This window comes from Phoxinus phoxinus, assembly GCF_949152265.1.
Source record: "Phoxinus phoxinus genome assembly, chromosome: 19".
NCBI lineage: Eukaryota > Metazoa > Chordata > Actinopteri > Cypriniformes > Leuciscidae > Phoxinus > Phoxinus phoxinus.
This window is the reverse complement of record NC_136894.1, coordinates 8,625,430-8,642,478: the sequence shown is the minus strand read 5'-3', so window position 1 is coordinate 8,642,478 and position 17,049 is coordinate 8,625,430. Positions and strand designations below refer to the sequence as shown.

Here is a 17,049-nt window from a genome sequence, read left to right as displayed (position 1 = left end):
CACCTCCACACCAAGACAATAACGCTCTGTTTATGTCGTCTATGCTTTAAATGTGCAAGCTCAGTTGGATTCTGACTGGCTGTCAATGGTTTTATTGTTCATCAGCTGGAAAAAAAAGCTGCAGTTTTGTTGTCTGTTGCTTTGCTGCCCTCACATGTTATCAGACATGATCTTTTTCCCACTTCTGAAGTCGTAATTACAAGCTGTTGATGGAATGAATCATAGAGGCGAATCGTTCTGATTCTAAAACACAAATGCCATGATGATTGCTGAAATATTTTGGTTTACTGTAAATAATACAGTGAAACATGGCTGGAATATCGCTTTGCCAAGGATTTATCAGTATAAAGCGATGCCCCAAAATGTACTTTATTTATAATTATTAAGTAGGCCTAGGCTACATTATTTTATATTGCATAAGTTAGGCCTATGCATGTTGTTGCTTATTTATTTGTTTTAGACCGCAGTTAGTTTCAGTGGGTCCTCTGGTCTAGTTGCAGTAGGCCTATATTTAGTAAAACAAGAGCACAAATGCGGTTGATAAAGCTACTTCACATAATAATGATGGCTCTTGATGGTGTCAGTCTGTCTAAACCACTTTATATCGTGTCATGCTTTTCCAGTTATGTCTCTTTAAATGAGGGAGCGCGTGTAAGTGTGTCTGTGGTTATATTTCTTCAGCTCTGCCTGTTAGTTTAGTTCGCCTATCTGATACACCCGAGCAACACACAGCAGCAGGTGCAGTTCAAAACAGCGGGAACATTTTAACATTCGCTGCACGAGAGACAAACAACCCGCTTTACGTTACTGTAAAGACGCAAATAACGTGTTTGCCTTTCTCTATTCGGATACCGCAGAAACATTTTATTTATTTCATCAGTATGAAGCTTTGAAGAACTTGGAAACATCAGGTAGGACTAAGTAACTAACTACTGCGTGCCGTGGAGAAACAACACGAATCATTGGATGTAAGCTACACACTGGATGTAATGCATCTTATCCCAAACAATAACACGTAACTCTTCTTATAGAAAGTAGCCTAATTTGTTTTGGTCTGTTATTGTGATGCGCGCGAATCTAGCTTTAGTAAGCAACCATATGCGCAGACGGAGCATCGCAGCGAATCTACTTCCAGATGTCCACCTCTCTCTGCTCGTAACAGGTGGAGCTCATTTCACTCCATCTGTCCGCTGCTGAAGTGGCATATATGGGCAACCAGGTTGACAAGCTGTCACACCTAAGTTACGCCGAAGTTCCCACGACCGACCCGAACGGACTGGACACGGAGGAAGACGGCCCGCGGATCGGGGTCTCGTATATTTTCGCGACCGACGACGACGAACTGGACGATAATCATCATCAACATGTCGATGGACCGGAGCAAAAGGAGGAAGAGAAGCAGTACAACGAGCTGGGCTGCGCTGTTTACCACCGAGACGAGTGCATTTATGAGAAGAGTGGCACTAGGGAACTGGAGACGTTTAGCCCGGAGAATTTACTGAACAAATGTAAGCCCGGAGACGTTATGGAGTTCGTCTCCACCGGCCAGTACCCGCACTGGGCTGTGTACGTCGGGGACTTCCAGGTGGTGCACCTGCATCGGGCGGAGGTCAAGAACAGTTTCCTGACCGATGCTAGTCAGGGCAGGAGGGGCAGGATCGTAAACGAGCTGTACAAATTCAAACCACTGAGTTATGACATGGTGGTGCAGAACGCAATGGAGCAGGTGGGAGCGAAAGACAGAGAATTAAGTTGGAGAAATTCGGAGTGTTTCGCCGCCTGGTGCAAATTCGGTAAGCGGGAGTTCAAGATGGGAGTGGAGATACGGATAGGAAAACAGCCGTACAGATTAAAGCTCTTTTTGCCTGACAAACAGTTTCATGTGCTGGAGTTTCAGAGTTTGGAGGATTTGATCATGGAAAAGAGGAGAAATGATCAGATCGGTAAAGCGGCTGTTATACAGGAGTTGGCGCATCATTTAAGCCATAGCGGAAGTGAAGCGAACGTTCATTGACATGCAACAGGTAGCGGAAAGAAATGTATCACAACAACATAACATATCCGTGATTCTCACGAAACCCGTCCAGAACATTTCCCTGCAAAATCAAAAGAAATATAAGATTTTTTTTTTAACTTAAAGAACTGTTAACAAGGACTGATTGTGATTGGTCAGTAGCCTACTACAGCACACCAGTGATACAGTAGCGCTTCATCATATCACTGCGCCGCTCCCTTATGTTCTGTCATGTCAGGGAACTATATATTTTAGGGGAAGGATGTCACTTAAATAATTTGCCAAAAATTGTGTCCTAATTTCCACAAGCGTCTTTATGAAAACAGTAAAGCACTCTACGCAATGTGTTAAAAATAATGTTACAATGCGAAACATCTTAATGTTCCTACATGCTTCATTTAGCCTACTTTCAGTAAAAAAAAAAAAATTCTTCTAAATTTTGGGGCTTCGTGAGATTCATGACATCACGTATTATGATGGTTCATCTGACATCACATATTATGATAGAAAAAATTCACACTCAGTTATTAAAAAAATTCTAGTCGGATGATGGTATTGTTTTTAAAATGGCTCTCAAGTTGTAAGCTGTTCTTTATAATGTATAATCAGGCTCTCTATGAGTTGCAAAATAGCCATAAATCATAATATGTGGACCTTCCTTTCTAAAAATGTTGGCACAGATGAAATTGCAGCAAGTAAACTGTGACTGAATCCACCTATTTACCCTCTCTCTCTCTCTCTCTCTCAGTTATTCCTGTTTTTCTCATTACACATGAACATAGCTGACCTCACAATTAGCACTTTAGCTGGGTCAGTATGGTGCATTTCATAAAGGCAGGGTAGGTGATTTGTTCCAGAAACATTTTTTTTTGTGTGTTATGCTGATTAAGTGGTATTTCTATTTTAGGCCTATGTATATTGTATATATAATGTCTGTGGAAGGCATAGGACCATAAGATGTTCGTCCAATCATTGCTTTCAAATGCAATGTTACGATTTCCATACCTCCGTGCACCCTGCTCGCGCAGACATCACACGTCATCAGTGCGTTTCATGCTATGCAGAGTTAGACAGATCTCAGTCATCAAACACCTTTAAAGATAGGGTAGGCAATTTTCGGAGAGGCTAGCATAGCGAGCTAGCTTTGAAAGCATTAGATCCCACCCTCCAGGTTGTCTCCAAAGCCATGTGTTTTGTCTCCTCCAAAACACACAGCAGGGAGCAAACAAAATCGCCACGTGAGACGGCGTTAAACTACCTTGTGTCTCAAAGCACATAACATTACAATAATAATTAAGATAAACTACTCAAAGAGCACTGACCCGTATTACCTGACTGCTGCAGATTAATTTTGCCGTTGATAGTGTTACCATTGAAATGCATAAATCACGAAAGTCACAAACCGCTCCAAGAAAAACGTCACGGGTTTCCATCTCTTCCAAATTACAGCAGTTATGACGTGAACACAGCATAAGCTTGTTGTTTAGGTTCAGGAGGAACTGTAAAAGTTGGCCGCTGTTTCGGTTGCGGTGCTCGGTGACTGGCGTCTGTCTAACTCATCGCTTAAAACGCGCTGATGACGTGTGATGTCTGTGCGAGGAGATATGGAAATACACGCTGATAGGCAGGTAGGACATCGTATAATTGCATTCAAATCAAATTCAATGATTGATGAACATTTTATGGTCCTACGCCTTAAACAGAAGATATACATATACATTTTAGACTACTTAACTTATTGATTGCTATCAGGATGTGAAGAGACTTTCAACCAGCATAACAAAAAAAAGTTTCTGGAACAAATCACCTACCCTGCCTTTAAACATTTGTTTTCCCTTTGACATTACAAAACAGGTCTCATTTTTCCATCTGTTTATATTTTTGGACTTATTTTATTGCCAGAGGCCACTTAATATGGTTGGGTTGGAAGGCTGCAGGTGTAAACAAGAGCTTGTTTTAAAAAAAAAAATCTGATAGAAATCATTTGATGTAGTGTTTTAATATTCAGCAAATGCTTTAATCCTGAGCCTCTTCAATACCCTGCAAACTCTGCACGACTTTCATTTGCAAGCCTGCCAAAGTTGGCTTACCTTCTAATTGTCCACCCACTTGTGAAGTTTACAATTTTCTCTGAGTGTGTGAATTGAATTGATGATGTGAGGCTGCAGTAACAACAGTTTACTAAAACTGGATTAAATAAATGTATCAAAGGCCAAGACATAAAATGCCACATCTCTGCTTCGACACTCAATAATAAGAGCCCTAACAAATGCCACAGGCAGTAGTTCATAGCAGTAAGCCGCTCAGTCGTGAGATGTTGAATGTTGAATTGGTTCATCCAAACTTGACTTTGACGTCATGGGAAAACATCAGATGGTCAAACTTGAAATGCATGGACAATCTGAAGGGTCAAAACACACAGTGTCACAGAAACTCAGTGTGACTTATCTCTCCACACAGTAGCCGTGCCTTTGAGATACGCCACAGATGACGTGTTTTGTTAGAGGAGGAAAGCGTGTTTTATGATTTGAGCCCAATCGCACTGCCACAGGTCCACACTGAGTAAACACGAGATGCTGGGAAACAGGGAAGTAATTACAACTGCCATACTGTGAGTGAGTAATGGTTGCCCGCAAAGGCAACAAGACAGTCTTTGTGAATCACTGGAAAGCCAACACTATTGCCAGCTTGAGACAACAGCCCCCTAATGAGCACTTAGTCTGTGATGTTTTGAATTGTGATCTGACTCAGTGACATTGCTCTTTGTGCTGTGAGTACAGGTTTCTGCCTAGTCCCTTCAGCTCTTCTGTGAATAGTTAGCCATTTCAGCCATAGGGCTGTTTTCAGTGTGTCGTGCTAAAACCCAGAATAGAATTAGCATTAGAAATTCCTTAGGGAACCCATGGCAACCTCCCGGGTAGGCCAACCCATTGCCATTATGATCAGACTGCTCTATTGGTTTGGACTATGCAAGTGTAATATTAAGCCATGGATACTGTAGTGTAGGGCTTTCAGATTCACTGAGATCTTGAAAACTATTACAAATGAAAGCAATTTTAAGTAACCAGTGACATTAATCAAATTCCAGAATCATGTGTCATATGCATAGATTCTCTTATAAGAAATAAAATAAAAAATATGCCAGTGATATCCATCAAATCCCAGTGTCCTTATCATAGATTCATATATTCTCTAATAAAAAAAACTTTTAAAAAAGTGAAATAAGATTAATCGTGATTAATCGCATCAAAAATAAAAGTTTGTGTTTAAATAATATATGTATGTGTACTGTGTATAATTATTTTGCATATATAAATACACACACACATGTATGTATATATTTAAGAATTTGTTTTATACATCAAATATTTATATTTATATATAATATAAATTATGTATAAATATATATATACATGCAAATAGTTCTTAAATATATATATATATATATGCATATGTGTGTATTTATATATATATACAAAATAATTATACACAGTACACATACACAAACTTTTATTAATCGCGATTAATCGTTGCCCATCCCTAATTTAAATAATTTAAAAAAGTCAAGCTACATTCATCAAATTCCAGTGTCCTTATTATAGCTGCAAAGATTTACTAATAAGTAAATAAATAAATAAAATATCAAACTATATATATATAAAAATAAATAAATTAAAACATTTTAATAATTTGAAAAGTGACATTCATCAAATCAGTGTACTGATTTTAATTAGTCTCTAAGTTAAATAAAATTAAATAGAATACAGAAAAATTAAGAAAAATCTAAACACTTTAGAGTCAAATGACGTTCATCAAATCCCAGCATTCTTATTTAAGAATGCTGTTCACAAACAAACAAATTATAAATGAAATAAAAATATTTAAAAACAGTAGTCCAGTGACATTCATTAAATCCCAGTCTCTTTATAGTAGCTGTATAGATTCCGTGTTAAATAAAAAAAAGAAAAGAAAAATCGAAATATTTTCAAAAGAGCAAAGTGCCATTCATCCGATCACATTCTTATTGTAGCTGAATACTAAAACATACATACATACATAAAATCTAAATATAAAAAAGTTGTCTGTGTCATTTGTCAAATCCCAATGTACATATTGCAGCAGTATTGATTCTCTATGTTCAATAAAATAAATAAATAACGAAAGAAAAATCTAAATAATTTAAAGAGTATTCAAGCGACATTCATCAAAATCCCAGTATTGTAGCTGCATATATTCACCAATAAACCAACACATAAATAAATATAATGTAATGGAAAATTTTTAAAAGAGTAGTCCAGTGACACTCATCAAATCCATTGTCCTTATCATAGCCGCATGGTTTCTGGCAGACCTTTACATCACATGACTGGGGTTGAGGTGAACTTGTGAAGCTCATTTGTCAATGTTTAAATGGCTTATCGTCAACTTTGTCAAAACGAGCTCATTTAACCACAGCAAAATCTTTTCCTTGCTTCTCATTATCTCATTATCATAGACTCTTCACACCTGAGTCATTATGCAAATCTACTTTATGGTGTAATAATGTCTGAAGCATTCAATAGACTTCCATAAAAATATTTAATTAATATTATAAGTCACAGTTTTCTTGCAAATTTCCATGCAAGTTAAAAGCGTGTCCTTTAATGATACACCTTTGATATCCTCAGGGCTTTAACAAAATGCTTTGTTAAATCGTGTTTAAATTATGCTAATATTGTAACATTGGAGATTAAGCCTGAACCACCTCTTTGAACACTATTTATAACACTATAGCCTCTCCTCAGTGGCAGAACAGACTACAGTGAATTCAGGTTTAACGCAAAACAAACAGGAAGGAAGTTGCTTGGTGTCAACTTGCTTTTTCACTTATTTTATGAATCTTCCTGTTGCAAAGAGGTAAACATGAAGCAGCTGCAGTGTGTTGATTTTTTGTGTGTGTGTGTGTGTGTGTGTGTGTGTAAGATTATAAAAAAGAGTAAAAAACAAAACAAAAACGTCTAGACAAAATATTTTTTCCTTTTCTATTTCCAATCGGTACATTTCCTCCCTCATCAACACGTTTACAGACCAAAACATTTATTTCTCTGAAATGAAAAACACATTTCTCCCTTAAAAAAGTACCTTTCCAATCCCAGTTAATTCTTTGTACATATCTCAAACAGCCGTGGATCTTCTTGGGTCTGTCTGTTTGAGCGTCACACATTTACATTTGGCATTTTTTACCCGCTCTTCAATGCAAATTTGTTCTGCTAGATTAGACGAGAGCGTCGGTGGACAGCAATTGTCGAGTCATAGTACCAAATATTTTCGATTGGATTCAAGCCTGGCACCAGCCCCAGCAATTCCAGAGCCTTTTTTTACCCGATCCATCCTTTTTATCCTTTTTGTTGTGTGCTTTGTGTCATTGTCCTGATGGGAAATCAATCTTCACCCTAGACGCAGATCTCTGACCAACTGAAACAGGTTCTCATATACTGGTGAAAATCATCCTCACAGCGTGATACTGTGCGGAGCCAAATATAATGCTTCACTCTCAGGCCAGAGAGCTCAATTTTAGTCTCATCAGTCCACAAATTTGGCTTCAAAACGTTTCGAGATGTTCTCAAACTCCAGGCATGATTTAAAACTGCTTTCAAAAGTGTCTTCCTTCTAGCCACTCTCAGAGTCGTGAACTGTGAAGTGCTGTCGTGAGTGTTGATATCTGGGCTGTTTCTCTATTTCTGCCACACACAAAAAAAAGACCTGCAGCTCCTCTGGTGTAGTAGCCTAACCTGTCTCTCGGTCATTTCTCTGAAAGCTGCCCTTGTTCTGAGTTTGATAAGACAGTCTGGTTGTTCTATCACGGACTACCTTGACAGTCTTCACCTCAAAGTTTCACTGGAATACGTCCACTGTTTTAGTTGAGACCTCGCACAGTCAACAGCATTGATGAACATTGTGTACATTTGCAACCGGAGGCAATGCAATGTTTAAAGGAGAAATATAAGTAATATTGGGGATTCTGAATCAGCCCAGTAAGTCAAATCGAATTTGATCGGCAGGTTCGTTCAGATCCGTTGAGTGACTTTTCCACTCTGGCTGCGTCCGAAATTGCATACTCTCTAGGTACTTGAATTGGTACAAGACCGCTACAAAGTATGTTCGATCCACCTTATTCTCAGGGCCTACACTGTAACTTACTGTCTTGGCCACTTGAGAGGGCGTGAATTTGACAGAAAGAAACTTTGCAAGACTCTTAAAAATGCTAAAATGCAGTGCCGTTAATGCACACTAAACCCACACTATATTTCAAATACTGCTTCGGAGCGGTATTCGAGGCTATAAGCGTATCCCATTATGCATTATGTTCGGGAACTCACGTGCCCCGAAATCGCGAGATGTCGAGGAAAACGTTCCACTGCAAGTTAAATTAATTCGATATTACTTACTTATAATTTGGTAGTAAAACATTAAAGGAGAACTCAATTTTTAGTAAATTTGAAGTGCTGTCAATACAGAGAACAATGACAAAAATCGGTGTTGCCTACACTGTGTTATCCTATTTTTAAAATTTACATCCTATTGACTTGAATGGGGCAAGTTTTAAACTTAACCAGTTCTTAGTCTTATCATCCGTGATGTGTCATTACAAGTGCCCAGCCATGTTGAGTGATTCCTTCAGAGTGAACACGAGTGAATCTGACTGCAGTAGATGTGAAAGATATGAATAAAAATGATGTTATATCAGCCAGCGCACAGACCTGTATTTAGTTCCTGTTTTCGGTCGAAGTCCAAAGTAGTCGATTGTCGAGTTCACGCGCATAGGTTTAGTTACTATGATCACGCGCGTGAACTCGACAATCGACTACTTTGGACTTCGACCGAAAACAGGAACTAAATACAGGTATTTGCGCTGGCTGAATTAACATCATTTTTATTCATATCTTTCACATCTACTGCAGTCAGATTCACTCGTGTTCACTCTGAAGGAATCACTCACATGGCTGGGCACTTGTAATGACACATCAAAGATGTTAAGAGGATAAAAGCAGGTTTAAAACTTGCCCCATTCAAGTCAATAGGGTGCAAATTTTAAAAATAGGATAACACGGTGTAGGCAACACCGATTTTTGTCGTTGTTCTCTGTATTGACAGCACTCCAAATTTACTAAAAATTGAGCTCAATGTTAAAATTGACCGGAGTTCTCCTTTAAGTATTGCACATTTTATTGTCGCAAAGATGAGTAGGGGGTATGTGTATTTTGTACAACATTTGCAACCGCTTTTTATCACTTTTATCAATAAGAAGCACCACTATTTTAAAATGGTGTCTTCTGTTAGTTACTAGCGACTACTGAACAGACATTTAGAAGTTTATTTTAAAATGCAAAGGTTTTTTGCAAGCCTATAAGTATATCCCATCGGGTAATCTAAAGTTCTGAACACACTTGCAGTCTTGACGCCTACTTTTTTAAATTTATTATACGTTTTAGCTGTGTCTTCACACCTACTTGACCACTTGGGCCAAATACAGGAAATATGTCATGCAAGAAGACATATTTAAGTATAACATAAAATGACAAATGGGCCACCCTATGGACTTAAAGGACATGCGCAAACGGCAGCCATCGTAAGTCCACAAGACCGAAAGTGCATATGAAGTGCGCCATTTGGGACAGGGCCAATGATTGTGTGTAGTATGAATGTAGGCTAATTTGGGCAATCTACATTCGCCATGTTGTCGTTATAATGTGATCTATAGCATCGTCAGTTCACTGCCATTAACAGATCCTTTATAGTAAAGTTTCTCGCCGGACGTTTCTCTGTTTTTTGCCTACTAGTAAGGAAGTGTGCGAATTGCTTTATGAGTGAGTCATTTAAATCATTCATTTATCCAATTCCTTCAAAAATACTGATTCATTCAGGAAACAAACAAGTGACTGTCCTTTATGCAATAATGTCCTAACCATGCGTTGTGTGCGGTTATCAGTCATTTTTACACATTTTTGAATCATCACATGACAAACTGAATGAGCAACAAACCCCGCATGTTCAGTGGAGGGAGTTATTGGAAGTGAATGAAAATAATTTGTTCACTTAAAAGATTATTCATGAACGAAACACCACTAAACAGAAGATGCATCTTTAAAACACTTAAGACACATTTGCCAAAAAACACCGTAAGTACAGTAACGTTGTATTTTTTTAAAGGTGCACCGTTTTTTGCCTAATTTAAAAGGCTTTGCTATATTTTTTTTATATGACTCACATCAGAAAGATAAACAAGACCTCTTTAATTCTTCCTTGCGATGCTTTAAAAAAGATCTCTGTTGGATCTAAAGGCAAGTGGCCTTTTCTATATGAACTAGTTATTGCAAAAAAATATAGAGATATTCTATGTGAACTTAAAAAATAACTTTTATTTTAAAATGCAAAAACTAGTGGCTGAATAAACTTATTTAGTTATTTAAGTGCGTGTATTATCTTGTATTTAATTACTTATTCTTCCACATGAAAGACAAACATGTCATGAAACAATTTTGTCAGTCTATGTTGTAAAATTAACTTTTACCCACTGTCTGTGTTTTGCTTTGAACATCCTAGAAAGAGGAAAGCTTGTTTGATTATTTATCTTATTTCTCCAGAAGAAAAACCCATTTGATCGACAACATAAAAGCTATCATAGAGGAACATGGAAGCCACTGCTGGACTCGTGAAATATTGTTTTCCCCCAGTCTTAGAAAAACCACATCAATCCATTTTTTATAAAGGTAGATTGAATTCAGGCCTTTTCCTGCAGGGTACATATGAAAGAGTGCCGATATGTTCTTAAAAGCTTTTAAAGGTTTTAAGAGTTTGTCCTTCAGAACTGCCGTTTAAACAGCGTAATGACACTGAATTTAAAGGATGAAATGACTTCTAAAGCTGGTGATAATTAATAAAGGGCCTGAAGCGTAATAAGGTGACATAAGAAATGCCAAACTCACCTATCAATCAAACAGACTCCATGAGACATATTTTCATTCTGGATATGTAATGAGCTCACACGGATGTATTTGGATCGCTTTTAGTTTGAGTACCTGCTGGCTCAATCAAAGCTATGGAAATTCCAGGGCTTCAAGGGGCCTCATTGTGATTATTTTTGAAAAATGTAATTGAAATGACACTGACTGATTACTATTGACAGATGATTATTAACCTTGGATCTTATAGTAGCTCAATTTGAAAAGTGTATGCTCAATTGTTTTAAAATCAGTTTCTCTATAGCAAAACTGAATGGAATTTTCCTTCCAGAAAAACGAACTTTGACCTATTTGTAGTCGTTCAGGAAACCCACTGATGTGTCGGTTGTGAAAATATGTAGTTTTCCTAATACACATCATACTTTCTGATCTATTGAGTGCTTGTGAACAACAGCCTAATGTAGTTGTGAGAGCACTTTAATGTGTTGGGAAAAATCAACGCTTCTTTCTGTGTGTTGAGACAGGAATTGGTTATGCATTAATGCATTTAAGAGAAGAGGGCGTCTTGAGGTCTGCCTCATGCAGATAAGTGCTGTGGAGGACTGGCCTTATCTTTCATTAGAGCACTCTCACTTCTCCTGTCTGACTCATAAAAGCTCCTCCAACCCAAACCTCCATCATTCATAATAGTACACCTTTACTGCTAAGAAGACCCAATGGTGGCTGAGTTAAAAGATTTATGACAGAGAAGTAAATGACTTGAGGAAGGTAATTGATAGAGATTGTGTTCTGCTCAACTTCAGAGCACCTGCTGTACACGGAGGACTGAAAGTGAGTACATTTAAACAAGGGCGATGGAGGCCACTAAGTGGGTCCGAAACATGCCAAGAAATGCTAGAGATACTCATGCTGCATAACAGAAAATTGGAACGGCGTACGTCCTAGTCCTACGACACCACGCAACATCTTGTATCCATCATAGCAATGGTAAATTTGACTGGAGGAAACAATCCCAGCACTCACAGACAATATGAACAAAGATGGCTTATTGCAAGAAAGTAACAGAGAAGAACTTTCCTTAAGTTTTGTTACCACTTTCAAATAGATGATATTAAATTGGATTTCAATTTAAGCCATTTTTCATTAACATTTTTTAAAATTATGATTTTTAAGTGTCAACTGTCATATCTCTCAAATCAATACATATTCAAACTTGGCAAATTAGTAATGAAACTGAATTTTCATGTTTGGAGAACTATCCCTTTAACTTAAAGTTAAAGCTTTAAGTGTTTTAATTGTTTTTGGATGTTTACACACACGCACACACACACTCCTGACATTACTGATGCTTAGCAACCATAACCAAATTTGACATGCTAATACCTATGAGTAGGATGCTGGGAAATGAGGCCCATTTAGACGCTACCGTGTTTAAGGGGAGATTAAATGGTTGCCAAGATACAAAAACCTGTCTGACACCAAACATCTGAGAATGTAAGTGAAAAAGCTTTATTTTGGCAATGGATTAATGCCAATAGTCACATACTCCAGGATCTAATCAAGCCTTCCCTGATGTATGAATTCACTGGGTAATCTGCTTTGCATTTAATTACATGGTTCCAGTAAATTGGAACATATTCTCCCTCCACAGCTTGTTTCTTAGTCACTTGTTTCACACTTGCCTCAATAATAGAATGAATGGAGGAGAAGCATAAATGTTGATGTCTGCATGTTTGAGCACTGTTAAAATAAATCATTGAATCAAACGGCAAGCTATATCAGCGATGAGTTTTCAAATTTAGTTGTTCAATTAAGCCTAAGCGAGATCACAGAAGAATGCTGCTTGTCTGAATATCAGCCCAGCTCTGGAGGTAATCACAATCCTGAACATTCAAACCAATACACTGTGATATTGCTTTTATAGGCCTACAACAGTTTAATAAGCTAGACGTTATTATTGCTTAACTTATATTTAGGCACAATATTGACATTTACTTCGACTAATTTTGCTCTGCCAATGAACATTCTAAACAAAGAATGATACACCAAGAATGATAACTATAAATATATCTAATATTAGCGTCCACACCAACAGACGATAATGTGAACGCTTGTTTGCGTTATAAGCGCGCTGCAGTTACCGTATATCGACTGCTTTCATTTCTCATGGTTTTTAAAGTTAGGTTGATTCTGATTTAGCTGTTTTATGTCTCCATCCAAAGTTGCAAATTTTATTTATGCGCAAAATTGGAATAGGGCATTCAACATTTGCAAATAAAGCACCGTCTCATTCCTGGAAATTGGCGCAATCTGTGATAAAAATGGAAGTTGCTGTAATCGGGGAAGCCACTGTGGCTCTTTTATCCTATCATATCATATCATATCCTACATCATTTTATCCTTGCACCTCAAATCACACAGAAGAAAGGCAAAATGTTATCGTTTATCTTATCAGATAAAAAATAATCTAACTCAATTGACCCTTCGCAAGGAGCTTGATTGACAGGTGATCTGACCAATCATACTTCGCCATCCGCCATTTTGTCCGACAAAGCAGTCAGGAGAGTTAGTAGATTAACATGGGAGGATTTGAACTTGAAAAACGAGTGTACTGACGCCTTTCCGTGGTTAAAACATCATTCCTTCTGATGTTCATTCATGTTTATTTGATGCTATAAATTAACTAGAAGGAAGAGATGATCGGTTCACGAGCAGCTTTAACTGATGCTCTACAGTGATCTGTCACGACAGAACACGACAGAAGAGCCACAAAACGGTATTTATTGTTTAAATTTCTATTAAAAAATTAACAAATTTGAAAGGTGAGACTTTGTTTAATGTTTAACCTGGTCTGTCCTGCCTGTCAGCGTGTTGTCAGTCTCCTCTCTGCTCCGTGATGTATTTTTCACTGCGTGACAACATGGTGTGGCGTGAGAGTGGCGTAGCTTGTCGGACATAGCGACAGTAACTAAGGGGGGCGGGTCTTTGCGAACGATCAATTGAGCGGATAGTGCATTTTTTGAATATATGCCAACTTGCATGCAACATTTCATGCAATATCCATAAATTTGTATAAAAATAGGTGGATGGAAACATGGCTAATGTTTTTGTAGTTCATCAGCTCGAAAAAAATTGTTCGTGAACACCACAACTTGATGTTAACACCATGTCTACAGACACACACTGTACATATTGTACAGTTGTAGGAAGAAGCGCTAGTGTGTATCCTACAGGTATGTCAAAAATCGAACGAATGAATACAGTATCATTGATTTCATTTTTTTTTTTTTTTTGTCTCTTAACACTTTCTGTTGAATATAAGTAACGTTGGACCCACATGTCTATAACTCTCATTAGTTAGGGTTAGGGTTAGAATAAATTGACATGTACTTGCAAAGGTACTTATGGACAGTAGAATGTCTGTTGGGGAGCACCAAAATAAAGTGTTAGCATAGGGTCTCTTTGCTCTTGATTTGGAACGTTGGCAATTTTTTTTTAACATTCACATTGATGTGTCCAGTAATACTGAAGGTCTACATCCATTGCAGACAGGATCACCGATTATAATGTGTTCTATTATCTTTTTGGCATCGTAACATGTCCGATTAGACCAGATGTAACGTTTCCTTAACAAATCGATTGAATGAATAATTGATTCAATTACTCATTCATAAAATCAATCACTTGAAAAATGGCCCAAAAACAAGCAGAGTTAAGCAAACTGTAAAAATAACAGCCAGATACACTATTTTAAAATGATCTGTTTGGTTACTTTTCAGTGTTAAAAGTGGATTCTGTCCGTAATTAATTTAATGAACTGTGTGTTTACTTTCCTTGGACACTTTAGGGAAACTGACTTGGTTAAATGTAATTAGAATATGTTTGGTTCTGCCACTTGGTAAATCGAATGCAAATGAAATGAGTGTCTAAATACATCCCGGGATCGTTTTATTTCCCTTAGCAAACAAGACGCTTAATATCAGGTCTAATACCAAGCTACTTTCACTGTGTTTCTCCTGTCTGACTGTGTTCTGATAGCTGTCATGTTACTTTCTGAGTACTAAGTCCTCAAGAGGTGGTACTGCAGACTGCAGGATCCACTGTGATGAACACCAAATGCTGAATCATACATTCCTCAAGTTATACCAAATGCAAAATCTCTGTCAATTTAAAGATTTTATTCGTTGCTGGTTCTGCAGGTAAGGCCTGAATGATCGGATCACTCCTCCTGTTCACTTTCCCATGGGCAGCCTGAATGATTCATTCACAGGGCCTTACTGGTGCCCAGCGGTGATTGCCTCGGACGCATTTTAAGTACATCAATATTTGGAGCACTGAATACAGCAAGCTCAGGGTCAGAACTATCAGAGCGGAACGTTAATTTCACATCCCAGCCTCCTCCATGTGCCCAATCATGTCAAGAGAAACTCATGTGGGGGAGACCATAAAGCTTCATATCTAATATCAAGTCTAATATCAACTAGCAAAACACTCTGGTCCAAAGAAACAGAATGATACCGGGGGGTTTTAAAAAGCCATTTAGCTTTGTTGAAAGAACAGACTGTTTCATATTATTGGCAGGAGTGATACTGAAGCTATCTTTTCAAGATTTTCAAGGTTTTCAGTATCTGTGTAGACATGTAGTGGTTCCAGTTTTGGAAAACGACACAAATATGTAAAGGTTTTATTTTCTTCTCTTCTGTAACTGGTTAGTTGCTATTAACATTAACAGATTTCAATATTTTAATTTTTTATCACATTAAAACTAATTTGTAAACTTTTTACCAGGCCATATTTCTTCCACTTTTCAAATGCCCTTTAGATTTAGATATTATTATGTAGGCTATTGTGTGCCATTTCCAATCAAGCTGTAATTTTGTCAAATTATGAAAAAATTGTGAAAATATAAATGTATGTGTATTTAGGATACATAAAATGTTACCTATGAAATTAGCTTTAGCAAGACCAATTTATCAGCCTTTTCCCCATTTTTTTTTCCCCACAACCAATATATTCAACACAAACACAATACAGAATTTCAGATAAATGTATGTCCACTGTTGACAAAATTAGTCCACAGGACCAAAAGTGCCTTTAGTTGAATAAACACCAATAAATTGCATTTGATAACAAAATAATGAATACAAGCAAAAATACATTTATTAGGTCAATTAATGAACAATACAAATACTGTACTGTCCAAATTAGGACTAAACATATTTGGACACAAAATTGCTCATGTTCATAGTTAATGTCATGATAAATGGGTCTCATTTCAATGTTAGCGATTTCGATTCCAATTCTGATTCTGCTTATCGATTCATAGATTCGATAACAATATGTTAAAAAATATTCTGTTGCAGCTAAATAACATTACCAAAAATCAGGAGCCTAAAGAACAACTAATTAATAAACTAGAGTAGACTAACTAATATAAATGTCAAACATCATTAAAGAAAAGTATACAGTCAGTTTTTACAATAGGGATGTTCGCCGGAGTCAAATGTGACGTCACGATATGGGCGTGGTCGCGAACTGGTTGGCAGAAAGAACCAAAACATGTCGCAGACTCGCAGCAGTCTACCTGTGTTTTGTCAGCATATGCTAATTATTTGTCCGAAGAACCAAAAAAGAGATATAAGGTTAAGCTTTTATATAACCAGGGTTCATGTTCTCTGCCTGATCAATATCACCTGAGTGAGAATTGGAGCAAAAGCCCGGACACATGGCCAGATTTGACATTCGGCGACATCTATCTGTATCTCATCGACACGCCATCTATGTTTACCAGAGAGTCGATGAAGGCGTACAAATCTTTAGATGCCTATAAATTAAGTAATAATTACGAATATTACTTGTTGTAACTAAGGATAACTGCTAGAGTAAAAATACAGGTGTAATTTATCCATGGGCTATATTCAAAATTATCTTACCACTGGTATATAACATTGGTTAACATATACGTAAAATGTATGAATGAAAATACAATAATTTGCCATTAATTTATAAGGGTATGTCAGTGTTATTATACTTCCATTGCTCAGTCACTGCATGCACAAAAAGTTATGTAAACAAACACTTTGACACGTCTTC

The 17,049-nt window shown here is 37.3% G+C and overlaps 1 protein-coding gene across 1 annotated transcript; it reads left to right on the top strand.

Annotated features, from left to right (window-relative positions):
* The first annotated feature begins 703 nt into the window (after positions 1–703).
* Positions 704–5,044, top strand: lratd2a (LRAT domain containing 2a). The gene has a single exon (XM_079591291.1). It carries the CDS (start codon positions 1,208–1,210, stop codon positions 2,012–2,014), a length of 807 nt encoding a protein of 268 aa, XP_079447417.1. The 5' UTR covers positions 704–1,207; the 3' UTR covers positions 2,015–5,044.
* Positions 5,045–17,049: the final 12,005 nt, after the last annotated feature.

Excerpts from the sequence above, each read along its gene's own strand:
- lratd2a (XM_079591291.1), top strand. The coding sequence starts at position 1,208 with ATGGGCAACCAGGTTGACAAGCTGTCACACCTAAGTTACGCCGAAGTT.